This window comes from Balaenoptera acutorostrata, chromosome 20 (genome assembly GCF_949987535.1).
Source record: "Balaenoptera acutorostrata chromosome 20, mBalAcu1.1, whole genome shotgun sequence".
In the NCBI taxonomy this organism is placed as follows: domain Eukaryota; kingdom Metazoa; phylum Chordata; class Mammalia; order Artiodactyla; family Balaenopteridae; genus Balaenoptera; species Balaenoptera acutorostrata.
The window spans coordinates 44,439,610-44,453,788 of record NC_080083.1 but is presented as its reverse complement, the minus strand read 5'-3'; the positions used below and the strand labels follow the sequence as shown (position 1 = coordinate 44,453,788).

General features: G+C 57.7%; 1 protein-coding gene across 5 annotated transcripts; it reads left to right on the top strand.

The window, feature by feature from the left end:
• The first annotated feature begins 913 nt into the window (after nucleotides 1–913).
• GRB7 (growth factor receptor bound protein 7) lies at nucleotides 914–10,783 on the top strand. 5 transcript variants are annotated; one of them, XM_007177565.3, is made up of 16 exons: nucleotides 914–1,233; nucleotides 4,778–4,924; nucleotides 5,352–5,508; nucleotides 5,623–5,776; nucleotides 5,960–6,116; nucleotides 6,243–6,364; nucleotides 6,459–6,536; nucleotides 6,817–6,954; nucleotides 7,293–7,403; nucleotides 7,607–7,705; nucleotides 8,004–8,084; nucleotides 8,197–8,313; nucleotides 8,478–8,538; nucleotides 8,669–8,756; nucleotides 8,861–8,954; nucleotides 9,988–10,783. In XM_007177565.3, exons 3-16 carry the CDS (start codon nucleotides 5,357–5,359, stop codon nucleotides 10,066–10,068), a joined length of 1,533 nt encoding a protein of 510 aa, XP_007177627.1. In that variant the 5' UTR covers nucleotides 914–1,233; nucleotides 4,778–4,924; nucleotides 5,352–5,356; the 3' UTR covers nucleotides 10,069–10,783. The 5 variants fall into 5 exon arrangements, with proteins under 5 accessions (XP_007177627.1, XP_057393039.1, XP_057393041.1 ...); XM_057537056.1 differs by lacking the exon at nucleotides 9,988–10,783 and adding an exon at nucleotides 9,176–9,863; XM_057537057.1 differs by lacking the exons at nucleotides 914–1,233; nucleotides 9,988–10,783 and adding exons at nucleotides 1,242–1,502; nucleotides 9,176–9,863.
• The last annotated feature ends 3,396 nt before the right edge of the window (nucleotides 10,784–14,179 follow it).

Sequence of the window (14,179 nt, the reverse complement as noted above, 5' to 3'; positions counted from 1 at the left end):
CATTTCTTATTATTTGTGTGATTCTTTGATTAACACCAGTCTCCCTGATTGGGCTGCATGAAGATAAGGGTGGCGTCTGTTTTGTTGCTCACTGTATCCCCAGTGCCAAGCATGGGGTTGGCATATACTAGGTACTTAACAAATATTAGTTGAGTGGATGAAGGAATGATTGAGTGGGTTGTCTACTGTGTTTTACACAAGCTGTCCAGTGGCCCGGGTGACCATGCCCCCTCCCCCACATCTTTGCTTAGTCCACTCCTACTGGTTTTTCCAAGGAAAACCCAGTTTGGAGAAAGTTGAGCCTGGAGCCACTCCTTCTTGGTCCCCCAGGGCAGACCTCTTATCACCCCTATGAATTGTTGGTTAACCCACTGTCACCCACTTGGGCTGGGAGGCGGCTGCTGCCTTTGATCTCAGCCTTCCAGGCCCTCTCTCCACCCTTGTGTTTGCCTAGTGCTGAAGGAGAGCGCTAAGGGAGTCCCCTGGCACCTGGCCAGAGCTTTCCCCAAATCACTCCTCCCGCTATGAGACCTTGCCTAACCCCTTCGATTTTAGAAGGGGACACTGAGACCCTGGACTTTGCTTAGAAGGGAAGATACATGCTGGGCGCCTCTGAGGGGCCAGGGTGCAGCCTGGGTGGCCAGACTGTGGCTGGAGGTCAAGGGGCAGGCCATGTTGCTGGACTCCCTCTGGCTGGCTTCCCTCTTCCGCAGAGTGCCCTTTGCTCCAGGGGGTAGGACCCTGAGCAGCAGACAGGCCCCCTAAATTGGCCAATGAACAGACCAGGTTTGGGGAGGGGAATGGGGAAGAGTGGGCAGGGACATTTCCCCTGACTTTCCAGGCCCCAGCCCCTCCCTCCCAGGTCATGAGGATTCTAGATCTTCGCTCTCAAGGCTGTTCAGTTCGACTGTCTCTCCCCTGGCACCTGCTAAGAAGGACAAAAACAATCCCAGCCAGCGTAGTGTCAGGGAGTCCCCGCCCCTCCTCCTGTGCTTCCTCCTCTTCAGGCCCCGCCCCCACCTGCCCAGGATAATTTGTTTCCTTGGGCCAGGAGCCTGGACAACAGAAGCTCAGCCTGGCCCCACTTTTGCGTCCAAAGTCAGGACACCCTCCTACCACCTGTAGAGAAGAGGGAGCGGATTTGAAATCAAGGCCAGGTATCTGATGTTCCTAGACAGAGCCGGACTTCGAACCCTGTGTCCTGCTACTCCTGCCGTGCCGGGGCTCCTCCAGGTAAGGGGACCGAGATCGGTCCCAGACGACAACCTGCTCCCACCACCAGCCGCACCAGGGCCCCAGGCTGTGCCAGTCTCAGGGCCAGGAGCTGGCTGGCCGGATGCCCAGGTGGACAGGACGGGCGGCCGCCTGGCTCTCCCTCCCCTTCCCCCCTCAGTGATGTCAGGCCAAGGGCGGGGACAGGAGGGGGACAGGTAATTAAGGGCTTGGAGTCTCCCTCCCTAAACCGGTGGCCCCAGCCAGGTGTACCAACACCCAGGGTCCAGGTAAGGACCAGAGCGGACACTTCATCTTGGGGGCGGGAAGCACCGGCAGATGCAGGATCAATATGGAAGAAGATTCGGCCTCCTGCTGTGTTGCTCTAGCGGCCTCGCTTTCTCTTTTTCTCCAGTCTCCCATCCCGTCCCCTCCTCACCATCTACCCCCAGTGTTTCCCTATTCTTATTTCCTGTTCTGCCTATTCCTTCGTCCTTCTCCGCATCTCCCCCTCCCTGACCTCCCCTACCCCAAACACACTCACGAACCAGCTGATGGGGCCGGGGAAGCAAGATACCAGATTCTCTCCCCCTGGAGACGCGGCTTTCCCGCTGAAACTAGCCCCTCCCCACACTCCCAGAAAGAGAGCTAGGAGAGGAGTCCGACTACCGAAGGAGCTGCCCCAGGTCTCTCCCTTGCTCAGTCTGACTTGACCCCAGTTTGAGTTCCCCCCAAGTCTTTATTAAAGACAGACGTCTCCGCGGGGGCAGCGGGGCACCCTCCAATTTGGAGGGCAGTAAAGGAGAGGGATTCTCTTAATTGCTAGAGCTCCGTCTCTGGATTGTATCCTGACTCAGGAACACAGGGCCCTGCCCTCGGGTGGGAAGGTGGGGGTGGGGCAGGCCCGGGGGGCGGGGGGTGGTCTCTTCTGGCTTCAGAAAGAAGCGGTCTCGGCAGGCTGGAGGGCTAGATGCTGGGGGATCTGCAGCTCGGTGGGGCCTGGGGAGAGTGTGTGTGCGTGCGGGGCGGGGAGGGCTGCCTCGTCTGTCTGAATAGACTGAGGAAAGACCCGGTCCGAGTCTGGGTCTCCCTGGCGCGTTGGGGATGGAGAATGCACCTGCCCGCCATTGTCAGGCCTTGCAACCCACTGCCTCTCAAGAATGCCCCCTCTTGGTCTGCCTGTCCTGGACTCTGCTCTCCCCTCTCTCCCTGATATCCTGCTGGGGAGGCCCCCCGTGAAGTCTAGCAGCCTTTAATGATTAACTCCGCAGACACTCTAGCATTCTTCCCAAATTAAACTTTAAAAGAGCTGCCCCCCTGACTCCCATTGGGCGTTTTTTCCCTAGTTAGGGAGTGGGCGGGGCCTCAGGGTCCGGGGCCCTCCCCGCAGCTCCGGGTCATCTAGGGGTTTCCCGCCTCCTCACCTGGGCCCTCACCCTAAGGGCTCCCCCACGGGTAAAGCCTTTTCCCCCCAACACTGAAACCCGATGGGGGCGGGGCGTGGGGTCCTGGGCCAGGCCGGGGCCTTCCCGCCACCTCCCGGCTTTTCCAGCCCCTCCCCCCACCCTGGGAGGTACCGAAGGTGGCCTTGTTTTCTACGAGCCTCATACACTGGGCCCTGCCACCCGCCCTCGGGGCCAGCCAGGTGGGGCAAAATTCAGGAAGTAAACAAGGAGGCTGAAGGCCTGGAGGACGGGGAGGAGGGTGGGGCCGGAGCCGCCAGGGCACGAGAGGCTACTGGGGAAGCCGCAGCTGGGATTCGCAGTAATGAGGGGACAGATTGATTTGGGGGGTCGATTTCTTCAGTATAACCTTCCCAGGGCCCCAGTTTGAAAGCTTCAGATCTCTTGGCGATGGCGGTGGAGGCTGCCCAAGCGGGACAGCTAGGACCCCGTTCCGGCTCCCTCTTCTCTTTGGTCCCGACTGCCCCATTCCTGTCTTGCCTTAGAAGGGTCTGGAGAGCAGGGTGGAGGGATCTGAAGGCTAAACCCATCTTGAGTCAGCCTTCCTGCCCACAGAGGCCAGACTCTAGTCTGACTTAAATCTACCCTCTTCCCTTCCAAATGCTGCCCAGATTCCTCTTCCCTCTGGGATGGGGGAGGACCCAGTCCTCTGGGTCCCAGACCACCCCACTGTTGGTCTCTGGCTTCCTGGAGGAGGTCGCTCCTGCAACCCCTCCCCTAGTCCTCCTCGAAGTCACCAGGGCTGTCTGCCAGAGGTTAGACAGGGGTGCGAGTGGAGTGTTGATGTGCTGGTGTCTCTTGATGTTCGATGGTGGGGGTGTCTTCCCCTTCCTGGCAGGACCCTCCCTGGCTCTCTCTCCTGACCTTTCCCTGTCTGCCTGTCTGTGTCTGTCCTCTTGTGTGTCTTGACTTTCTACTCCTGCTCCTGAGTACACTTCTGGCCAGGACACCCAGGAGAGTGTATTAATTAGAAGGACCCTCATCCCCCAGGGGTGATGAGGATGAGCCCCATGGGCCAGCTGAGTCCTGGGTGCTAAGTGTGGGCAGCAGCAGCAGAATGAAAGTCTGCTGGGCCCCAGACAGGAGAAGGAGCGGTGCATGTTTCTTTGGGTTACTTTGGGTGCACTAGGGGCACCCCTGAGAGGTCAGCTCCACTCCAGATGGGCTTCTGAATCCAGGCCAGGCCTTTCTTCTCTCCCTCCTGGGTGAGGGGGCTCCTGGGCTGGGTGGTGGCTACTGGGGCCCATTGCAGGTGCCACCTGTGCTGGAGGAGTTGGAGTTAGGCCAAGGGTGGGGAGGAGGAGATGATGTCAGAGGAGCCTCAGCGCCCCCCCTCACATCCTCCCCCTCCCCCATCCTGTTCCTGGCCCCTCCCCCATTCCTCCCAGGCCAGTAGGTTGGGGGCGGGAGTGGAGGGGGTGGGTAGAGGAAGGGTTGTTTGTGTTTCTCCTAAGCCAGGAAGTTGTGCAGATGAGTCAAGGTTGAATGGAGAGCCCCAGGCAGTGCTGTCCCACCCCACCCTGACTCACCTGTCCCCAAAATCTCCTCATGCCCTCACTTAAGGGTTGGGGACCTGCCTCATCCTGGGGAGATCAATCCCAGGTTTCTTAGGCACCTAACAACACTGGCCCAGTGTCTGGAGAGCAAGCAGGGGCCTGAACTGTGAGTCCTCCCAGGTCCTCCCAGGTCTCAGCCCAGCCAAAAGGGTCTTGGTTCCTGTGGAGGAGGGGCCTGCAATGCCTCTACCTGCTAGTGGGCTTCTTTGCCCCGTTTCTTCTCTCCTTACTCGTCCAGGATGCCTGTGTAGTGCCTGTGGGTGATAAGACATGGGTAAGATCCTGGCCTTGCCTGGGGTGGCCGGGCATCTTCAGACCAGTGGGTGGATAAGACAGGTGCACAGTAATTGGCTCAGAGGCCCCAGCACAGTGCGGAGAGGGGGCCCTTCAGTCTGAATGTGGAAAATCCAGGAAGGCTTCTCAGAGGAAGTAGCTCAGCATTGAGGCCTTAAGAAAGTTAGGCAGGAGGAGGGGCTGGGGGAAGGCACACAAGGTTTGGGGGCTGCTAGGGCCAGGGCCCCCAGGCTGGCTTTCTCCCTCCCACAGCAGCTGAGCCCGCCTCCTGCCCTCCTGGTTCCTGTCCTTCCGCACCTCCTTCTCCCCTTCTGTGCATCACTCAGCACTTGGGCAGGCGTTGCCACAACAGGCTCTGACAACAAAGCACTGGAAAAACCTGGGACAGAGCCCAGAGGAGTGAGTGCCCCACGTTCAGAAAGGGTGACACCGAGACCCTGAGCCCCAGACCGTCTGTGCGTCGTGGAGTCTGTTGCTGCTGCCTGGCTTGTGGTGGGGGCCTCACAGCTCTGCCCCGGGCACCCTGGGCCTAAGGAAGGGCGCTGGACTTGGAGCCCAGAAGCCGGGCTCCACTCCCTGGCTCACCTGTGATGGGGCAACCATGCTTCCTTCTCGGGAACTCAGTGTCCCCTTTAGTAAAATGGGCACAATCTACCCTTCCTCAAAGGCTCCAGGGAATGCCAGTTAGGGGGGAGCAAGGAGGTGCTGTGTACACTCCGGGGTCACCTTGACAGCAGGGTGAAGTCGGGAGGTCTGGGTCCTCTTGGCCCCTCTCCCTAGGACAGGGGCACAAGAGCAGCTGTGTCAGCCCCCTCTTCTCCCTCAGATGTCATGGAGCTGGGTCTGTCTCCACCTCATCTCAGCAGCTCCTCAGAAGACCTGTACCTGGCCCCTGGGACCCCTCCTGGGACTCCCCCGCCTCCCGATGTTCTTCTGTCTGGGGAGGTGAAGAGGTCCCAGCCTCTGCCCATTCCGACCAGCAGGTAAAATGGGGTGACAGCTGAGGGAGGCCGGGGGGCAGTGGTCAGCGCCGGGGTAACGCACAGAAGCTTGCAGTCAACTCCTCACTCCCCCCTCCTTCCCCCAACACCGCCCAGGAAACTTCTTCGACAGGAGGAGCTGCGGTCAACCTCTCTACCCTCCATCCCCAACCCCTTCCCCGAGCTCTGCAGTCCTCCTTCACAGACCCCCATTCTTGGGGGGCCCTCCAGTGCAAGGGGGCTGCTCCCTCGAGACACCAGCTGCCCCCATGTGAGTTGTCCTGGGAAAGAGAAGGCAGGGAACGTGGGGTGCTATGGGACAGGGGTGGATATAGTGCCGCCTCGGAGGAGGTGGGGGGATTTGGTCAGGGATCCCTGAGGGTAGAGCAGACGGGGGAAGGGAAAGAACCATCCTTTGCCCTTCCCCGAGTCTTCTGCCGTTCCTGGGGCACAGGTCATAAAGGTGTACAGCGAAGATGGGGCCTGCCGGTCAGTGGAGGTGGCAGCGGGCGCCACGGCTCGCTACGTGTGTGAGATGCTGGTGCAGCGCTCTCATGCCCTGAGTGACGAGAACTGGGGGCTGGTGGAGTGCCACCCCCACCTAGCACTGGGTGAGTTGGGGTGCAGGGGGCTGCCTGGCCCGGGAGTCAATGCTTCACACCTTGGGCTAGGCTGGTGGCCCAGCCGGGAGGCCTCGTTGGTCTCCACTGACCCCTGCTCTTTGCCCTTGACCCTAGAGCGGGTCTTGGAGGACCACGAGTCGGTGGCGGAAGTGCAGGCTGCCTGGCCCATCGGCGGAGACAGCCGCTTTCTCTTCCGGAAAAACTTTGCCAAGTACGAGCTGTTCAAGAGCACCCCAGTGAGTGTGTGTGAGGGTGGGGTCTGGGCGCCGGGACACCCTGATCCCCACCCTGGACCCTCAGTCCCTGACTCCTGGCTCCTTTCTCCCCAAGCACTCCCTGTTCCCAGAAAAGATGGTCTCTAGCTGTCTGGACGCACACACGGGCATATCCCACGAAGACCTCATCCAGGTGAGGGGACACCCCCATTTCACGGCATATCCATGACTCTGCAGGAATGCGCAGTGCTTCTTGGCCCTTAAGCCTGTGCCTTCCCTCTTTGGGGTGGAAAGCCCAACACAGCCCTAAGTGACAAGTCACTTTCTCTGCCTGAGCATCAGTTTCTTTGTTAAATGAAGACAATAAATGTATGTGGAGCACCTCCTGCCATAAAGGCAGGTCCTGGGAAGGCCTCTGTGTGTGTGTGTGTGGCCACCTCTAGGCTTCTCACCCTGCTCTCCTCTGGCCTCAGAACTTCTTGAATGCAGGCAGCTTCCCAGAGATCCAAGGCTTCCTGCAGCTACGGGGGTCAGGACGCAAGCTTTGGAAACGCTTCTTCTGCTTCCTACGCCGGTCTGGTCTCTATTACTCCACCAAGGGCACCTCCAAGGTGAGGTCTTGAGGGTGACAGCCCCAGCCCCTCAGATACCCCATCCCTGGTCCTTCTAGGAGCTGCCCCTTCTCTGTTGGAACTCCTGGACCTTTCACCCTCTAGGCCCTGAGACCCACAGCTGCTCCTCTTTCCCTCCCAGCTTACCTGCCTCAGGAGTTAGCAGTGGGAGAGGCAGGTGAACTGAGTTCAAGTCCTGACTCTAGTTCTATGTGCTGTGTGACTTGGGGCACTTCTCTGCTCCTCTCTGGGCCTGAATTCTCCCCAGCTGGCTTAGGGGGGCAGTGATGGGGGATAGGGTCTGCCTTTACCAAGTCTTGCTCACTTGTGCTGTGCAGGATCCGAGGCACCTGCAGTATGTAGCAGATGTGAATGAGTCCAACGTGTACGTGGTGACCCAGGGCCGCAAGCTCTACGGGATGCCCACAGACTTTGGCTTCTGTATCAAGGTGAAGAGCCTGGCCTGGTCTGGGAGAGAGCAGGACCTGCTCAGGCACCAGGATCCTACCTGGGGCTTCTAAGCTCCCTCTGGGACCCCCAGACTCCTCTCCCTGCACCCTGCCCTGCCCCATGGAGATGGGAGACGGGAGATGGGAGACGATCTCTGGTCCTAAAGGCAGATATAGGACAAGCCAGTTTCCTCTCCCCGCAGCCAAACAAGCTTCGAAATGGCCACAAGGGGCTTCGCATCTTCTGCAGTGAGGATGAACAGAGCCGCACCTGCTGGTTAGCCGCCTTCCGCCTCTTCAAGGTGCGGTCCTGGCACTGGCTTGGGGGGCTGGCCCAGCCCTGAGGATCCCTGGCATGAGGGAGGGGTTATAGCTCTGCCCTCAGGAAGTCTCCAGAATGAGGGGGCATCACAACCTTGCTCTCTCAGAATCCTTGGTCCAAGGCTGGAGTCTCAGCTCTGGCTTCAGGAAAGCCCCTTATCCAGGGGCAGAGATGTAGCCCTGCTCTTGGGGAGCTCTGGTCTGGGTCGGGGTGGGGCCCACAGCCCAGCTCCCAGCACCTGCTTGACCTCCGGCCTTCTTTCTCTCTCCACCCCCCAGTATGGGGTGCAGCTGTATAAGAATTATCAGCAGGCCCTGTGCCGCCACCTGCGCCCACCCTGTGTGGGTTCCCCGCCCTTGGTGAGTGTGCCCAGGGGTGTTAGTGTGGGGAGATGGGGGAGGCACCCAGGCCCCGTGCCGAGGATACTTGGGTCCTGTTTTGACCCGTCCCCCCATCCTGTCCAATCTGCAGAGGAGTGTCTCAGACAACACCCTGGTGGCCATGGACTTCTCTGGCCACGCCGGGCGTGTCATCGAGAACCCCCGGGAAGCTCTGAGTGCCGCCCTGGAGGAGGCCCAGGCCTGGAGGGTTTGTACTGGGGACCTGCTCTCCACGTGGGTTTCCATGGAGCGGGAAGAGGAAAGCGAGGGGAGAGGGGAGGCCCCCAGCTGCAGAAGGAGTCTCTGTATTCTTCAGGGGCTGGTAATACCCCAGCCACGCCCTGACCCCCCGTGTCCCCCACTGCTCTGCAGAAGAAGACGAACCACCGTCTCAGCCTGCCCACCCCGAGCTCGGGCACGAGCCTCAGTGCAGGTGGGTGAGGGCCCGCCGTCCCCAGGGGTGGGGACTGCCATGGCTTCTCTGCGCATTCCTCACGGTGGGGGGGGTTAGAATGAGGGTCCCCGCCCTGGAGTGACCGCCCCTCTGCCTTCCCTCACCCCAGCCATCCACCGCACCCAGCCCTGGTTCCACGGACGCATTTCCCGCGAGGAGAGCCAGCGGCTCATCGGGCAGCAGGGCCTGGTAGACGGGTAAGGGGCAGGGCTGGGCAGGGCAGCAGCGCCGGGGACAAGAGAGACCTGGGTCAAGGTGGCAGCCATGTGTCCTCGGGTAATATTGCCCTGTCTGCTGGCAGCGTGTTCCTCGTCCGAGAGAGTCAGCGGAACCCGCAGGGCTTTGTCCTCTCGCTGTGCCATGTGCAGAAAGTCAAACATTACCTCATCCTGCCGGTGAGTAGTCCCAGGTTCCTGCTGCAGTGGAGATGCAGGACTCCCAGCAACCCGTCCTCCTCACCAGGCCCCCTCCCCACCCTGGCCCCCAGTGTGCCTCGGGTCTCCCGCTCTTTCCTTCCTCCTGCTCAAGCTGTAAGGACCTCAGCCCTGGCCCAGGAGGGAGCTCATTCGGCCCCGGGCCCCTCCCTGACCTCCCACCCCCTATGGCCACACCCCAGAGCGAGGAGGAGGGGCGCCTGTACTTCAGCATGGACGAGGGCCAGACTCGCTTCACCGACCTGCTGCAGCTTGTGGAGTTCCACCAGCTGAACCGCGGCATCCTGCCCTGCTTGCTGCGCCACTGCTGCACCCGCGTGGCCCTCTGACCACCACACGGGCAGGCCTGCGTCTCAGCGCACTCTGGGCTGCCCACCCACCTCCGCTCCTAGGGTGGACTCGCAGGGGGCAGAAAGTGGGGCCAGGGTCATCATGAATGGCTGGGGGCTCCCCCACTCCGGTTTTCTCCTCTGCTCCTGGCCTCCCTCAGGCCGAAAGTGCTCCCCGCCCGGTCCACCCCTAACTTCTCCTTAAGGGAAGGCACTTGGGTGGGCACCTCCCCTTCATGGCGCTGCTCTGGGGCAGGGCATTATGGGAGAAATGGGGGCAGCCCAGGTGGTCTTTACACTCCACACTTTGTACAGACTGAGAGGCCAGTTGATCTCTGTTTTATACTAGTGACAATAAAGATTATTTTTTGGTACTCACAGGGGTGAGTTCTGTCTGGCAAGGCACGGTTAGGTGGAGTAGAGAGGAGAGGTGGGCACCAGTCAAGGCCTTGAGAATGTGTCGGATGGATCGAGGCCACATGCTGGCCAAGCCTGGATGTTTCTTGAGGTCCTCTTGGTCATCTGAGAGCTTCCGGTGCCCAGCATGGAGCCTGGCCCATAGTGGGTGCCCAAGGATTGCTTGTTAAATGAATGAATGGACAGGGAACTGTCATCCAGGTGAGGTTTCCTGACAGGATCTAAAGCTATGGAGGTCACTCCAACAGGGCCTGGGAGCTGGAGATGAGTCAGACAGCATCCGTGTCCTTGGCAAGTCCTGGGCTACCTGGCGAGATAAGGAGTCCTGAGAAACGCACGATCTGCCACCACCAAGGCACACAATGGCTCTGTTACCTTACCTCCAACAGGTCCCTGTGATGCACCCTCGCACCCCCCGCCCCGTCAACCCTCTCCCTCCTCCCCAACCCCAGGTCTGCTGCCTGTCCTTACAGTTGGTTCTACGCCCTCCAGAAAGTCCTATAAATGGAATCCCACAGCACTCAGCCCTCTGAGTCTGGCTTCCCTCTCCAGTCTGTCCTTCAACATCCATAGTGATCTTTCCAAAATATCACTCTGCCTGTTCCCCCATGCCTCCACTTCAGCCCAGATAGACCCTGCAGGGTCTGGCTTCTGCCCACTGCCCATACCAGTCTATGCTTTTGTCTAAGAGTTTTATAGTTTCAGCTCTTACATGATGGGGGAGCTTTATAAGAAAGGTATCAGACTGGTAACACCTGAACTGCTGCTCAGTCTTCAGATCACAAAGAGATAGACCCTCCCTCCACACATGTGAACCTCAATGGGGTATTATTTTTGCCAAGAAATAAAGCTCCCTGAATCCAATGACTAGTTTATCGGAAATAAAAGGAACAGAGGAACACGTGAAATGACACATGGGGATACAATTACCAAAATCCAGATTGGGAAACTACAGAACAGATAACCCAGTTTCTTCTTCAACAACCAAAAATTACAGGAAGAGAAAAGATGGGGACTCTCTAGGTTTCAAGAAATTTAGACATCTATCAAGCAGATGTAATGTGTTGACCTATTTGATTCAAATCCAAACTAGAGAACTGTAGGAAGCATTTATGAGCAATTGGGGGAAATTTGAACTCTGATGAGATATTTGATAATATTAAAGAATTATGGTTAACTTTTTAAGGGGTGATAGTGGTATTGTGATTTTTTTTTTTAAGTCTATACGTTTAAGAGATTCATTCTGAAGTATTTATGGGTGAAATGATGTCTCAGCTTTGTTTTTAAAATAACCCAGAGGTTAGGGGAGAGAGTGTGAGTGTAGTCATAGGTTGACCATGAGTTGACATTGAAGCTGGGTAATGGGTACATGCGATTCACTAAATTATTCTTTAATTTTGTGTAAGCTTGGAAATCTAGAATAATTTAAAAAAATTTAATGTAGGATCTCTCCCCAAATCTTTGAGATTGGTTGGGCACGAGGTGGTGGGATCCCATTTTGTAGGTGAGGAAACTGACTCCTCCTCGAGAACTGCCCCAAATCGGTTAGTGGGAGAGCCAGGTCTGGGCCGTTCCCCTGCCCCTGCCTGGCTGACTTCCAGGTGGAATTCCCAAGTGGCCTGTAGGGGGTCCTCCTCTGGAGAGCCCCCTCCCTTCTCTGCAGCCCTCTGGCTGATGGGAGGTGTTGTCCTGAGGTGACCTTGAGAAGGACCAACCACTACAGCCAGCTAGCCCTTGGGCCAGGCTTGGCAGCTCCAGCAGCCACTCGTGATGGAAGCATCCCCAGCCCTGGCTAAACCCAGGCTGGGGAGCCAGGCCTGTCAGACAGAGATGGGCAGAAAGGCCTCATCCATCCTCAGCCTGGAACCTTCCGGGGTTTACCCTGAAGAACTTACTGCAGCCCAGGTGTGAGAAGGGTGCAGATTTTGTTTCTTTTTAGCAGGATTTAAGGAGGCAGGGACCAGTGCAACCTGCTGCCTCCACCTGCTACCTGCCACGGTTCCCAGAACCATCCTATCAGTGCCTGCCCCTCGGGCTCAAGCTGGCTGGTACTGGCTGTGTGCTGGCCACAGATGCCCAGGGCCACTTCGGAAGCATGGGTGCAAGGGGTCCAGGCTGGGGTGAGAGTAAAGGGGTTACAATGAGTCACCTCTTAAGCATGTCCAGGGATTTAGGCTGCATAAAAACAGGACACAGGGCTTCCCTGGTGGCGCAGTGGTTAAGAATCCGCCTGCCAACGCAGGGGACACAGATTCGATCCCTGGTCTGGGAAGATCCCACATGCCGTGGAGCAACTAAGCCTGTGTGCCACAACTACTGAGCCTGCGCTCTAGAGCCCACGAGCCACAACTACTGAAGCCCGCATGCCTAGAGTCCCTGCTCCGCAACAAGAGAAGCCACCGCAATGAGAAGCCCGTGCACCGCAACGAAGAGTAGCCCCCACTCGCCGCAACTAGACAAAACCCGGTGCAGCAATGAAGACCCAGTACAGCCAATAAATAAATAAATAAATGTTAAAAAAAAAAAAAAGCTCTCTTGAAAAAAAAAAAAACAAAAAAACAGGACACAGTGTCCCCTCACAGCCTAAAAGACACAGGGCAGGGCTTCCCTGGTGGCGCAGTGGTTGAGAATCTGCCTGCCAGTGCGGGGGACGCGGGTTCGAGCCCTGGTCTGGGAGGATCCCGTGTGCCGCGGAGCGGCTGGGGCCCGTGAGCCACAATTGCTGAGCTTGCGCGTCTGGGGCCTGTGCTCCGCAACGGGAGAGGCCGCGATAGTGAGAGGCCCGCGCACCGCGATGAGGAGTGGCCCCCGCTTGCCACAGCTAGGGAAAGCCCTAGAGCAGAAACGAAGACCCAACACAGCCATAAATAAATAAATAAATAAATAAATAAATAAATAAATAAATTACTGCTTACTTAAAAAAAAAAAAAAAAAAAGACACAGGGCAGGAGACAAAGCCCTTCTATGTCAATCAGCTAATTGGAGTATGTGAGACAGAGATCATTCCCATTTTATAAATGGGAAACTGAGGTTCAAAGAGAGTCCCCCCCGAGGTCATACATACAGTTAGGGACAGAGGTCAGACTCAGCCCATCTTGTGAGTGGTGAACACAGTCCTTCCTTGCCCTGTCCTTTTTTCTCTGCCCCCTTCCTTCTCAGTGCCACTATGAGGGACCTGGACTGCTGGGGGCCTTTAGAGGTAGCAGCTGGCTCAGCCCTGAGCTGGATACTGGAAATCGGCAGCTGGACATCCTTGGTGAGTGGCTGAGATTGCTGGCTTCCTGGAGGAGAGGCAGCAGTTGAGAGTGTGGGAGACAAGGGCCCCTCAGCTCACAGAGGGACCAGGGCAAGATTCCCCAGCTCTGAGGATGCAGCATGACCCACAGAGGCCAGACAGCAGAAGGGACTGCCAAGGAGAGCTGCAGTGCTGGATAGCGGAGGCCTGTGGTTATGAGGAAATCTGGGCTGGTGGAAGGAGGCGGGGCAGGTGGAAGAAGTAGGGGCTAGTGCCTCAGATAATGTCTTTTCAATATTAAGTTATTGGGTTTGATTATCTTTAAAAATGTGCTTGTTAAAGAACATTTCAGAAACCAGAAAAAGACTTTGGGAAAGAAAAGGAAATTCTCCATATCTCCCCCTGCTGAGGAGGACGCAGGCATTGAAACAGGGTGATGCAGGGCCATATGCAGGGAGCTGGCCCTAAAAGGCCTGTAGTACGTCATAGACAACGGCTCCTGGGGCTCGTGTGGCTGCTGTGAGCCTGGCGCCAAGGTGCAGAGCTGTCCTTGGCAGCAGCTGGGCCTGTAGGAGGGTGTGGCCGCAGGACCGGCCTCCCTGCCTGCTCAGGTATGGAGGGCAGGGAGGGCCGGTGCCAACTTTCTGGACTCTGGGAAAAGGTGGGCATGATTCTAGGGGAGCCCATGTCTCCTAGGATGTCCTAGGAGGGTCATACAGACAAAACTCTGGCCAGTTCATTCTCTCCCTGCTCCCCAGACATCTTGGTCAATGAAATCTATGCAGCCTCCAAGTTCATGGGTGGAGGACCTCCTGGCGCAGGCCTGAGGGTTCCACCTCAGGCCAGTGACCCTGCCTGGCTCCTTCCTCTTGCTCCAGTGCCAGACACACCGAGGAGGGAGGGAGGGAGGAAAGGAGAGAGGCAGGGGAGCCCAAGGACACTCAGAAAGATCCTTTCTTCTTTTTTTTTTTTTTTTTTAAAATAAATTTACTTATTTATTTTTGGCTGTGTTGGGTCTTCGTTTCTGTGTGAGGGCTTTCCCCAGTTGCGGCGAGCGGGGGCCACTCTCCATCGCCGTGCACGGGCCTCTCACCATCGCGGCCTCTCCCATTGCGGAGCACAGGCTCCAGACGCGCAGGCTCAGCAGCTGTGGTGCACAGGCTCAGTTGTTTCGCGGCATGTGGGATCCCCCCAGGCCAGGGCTC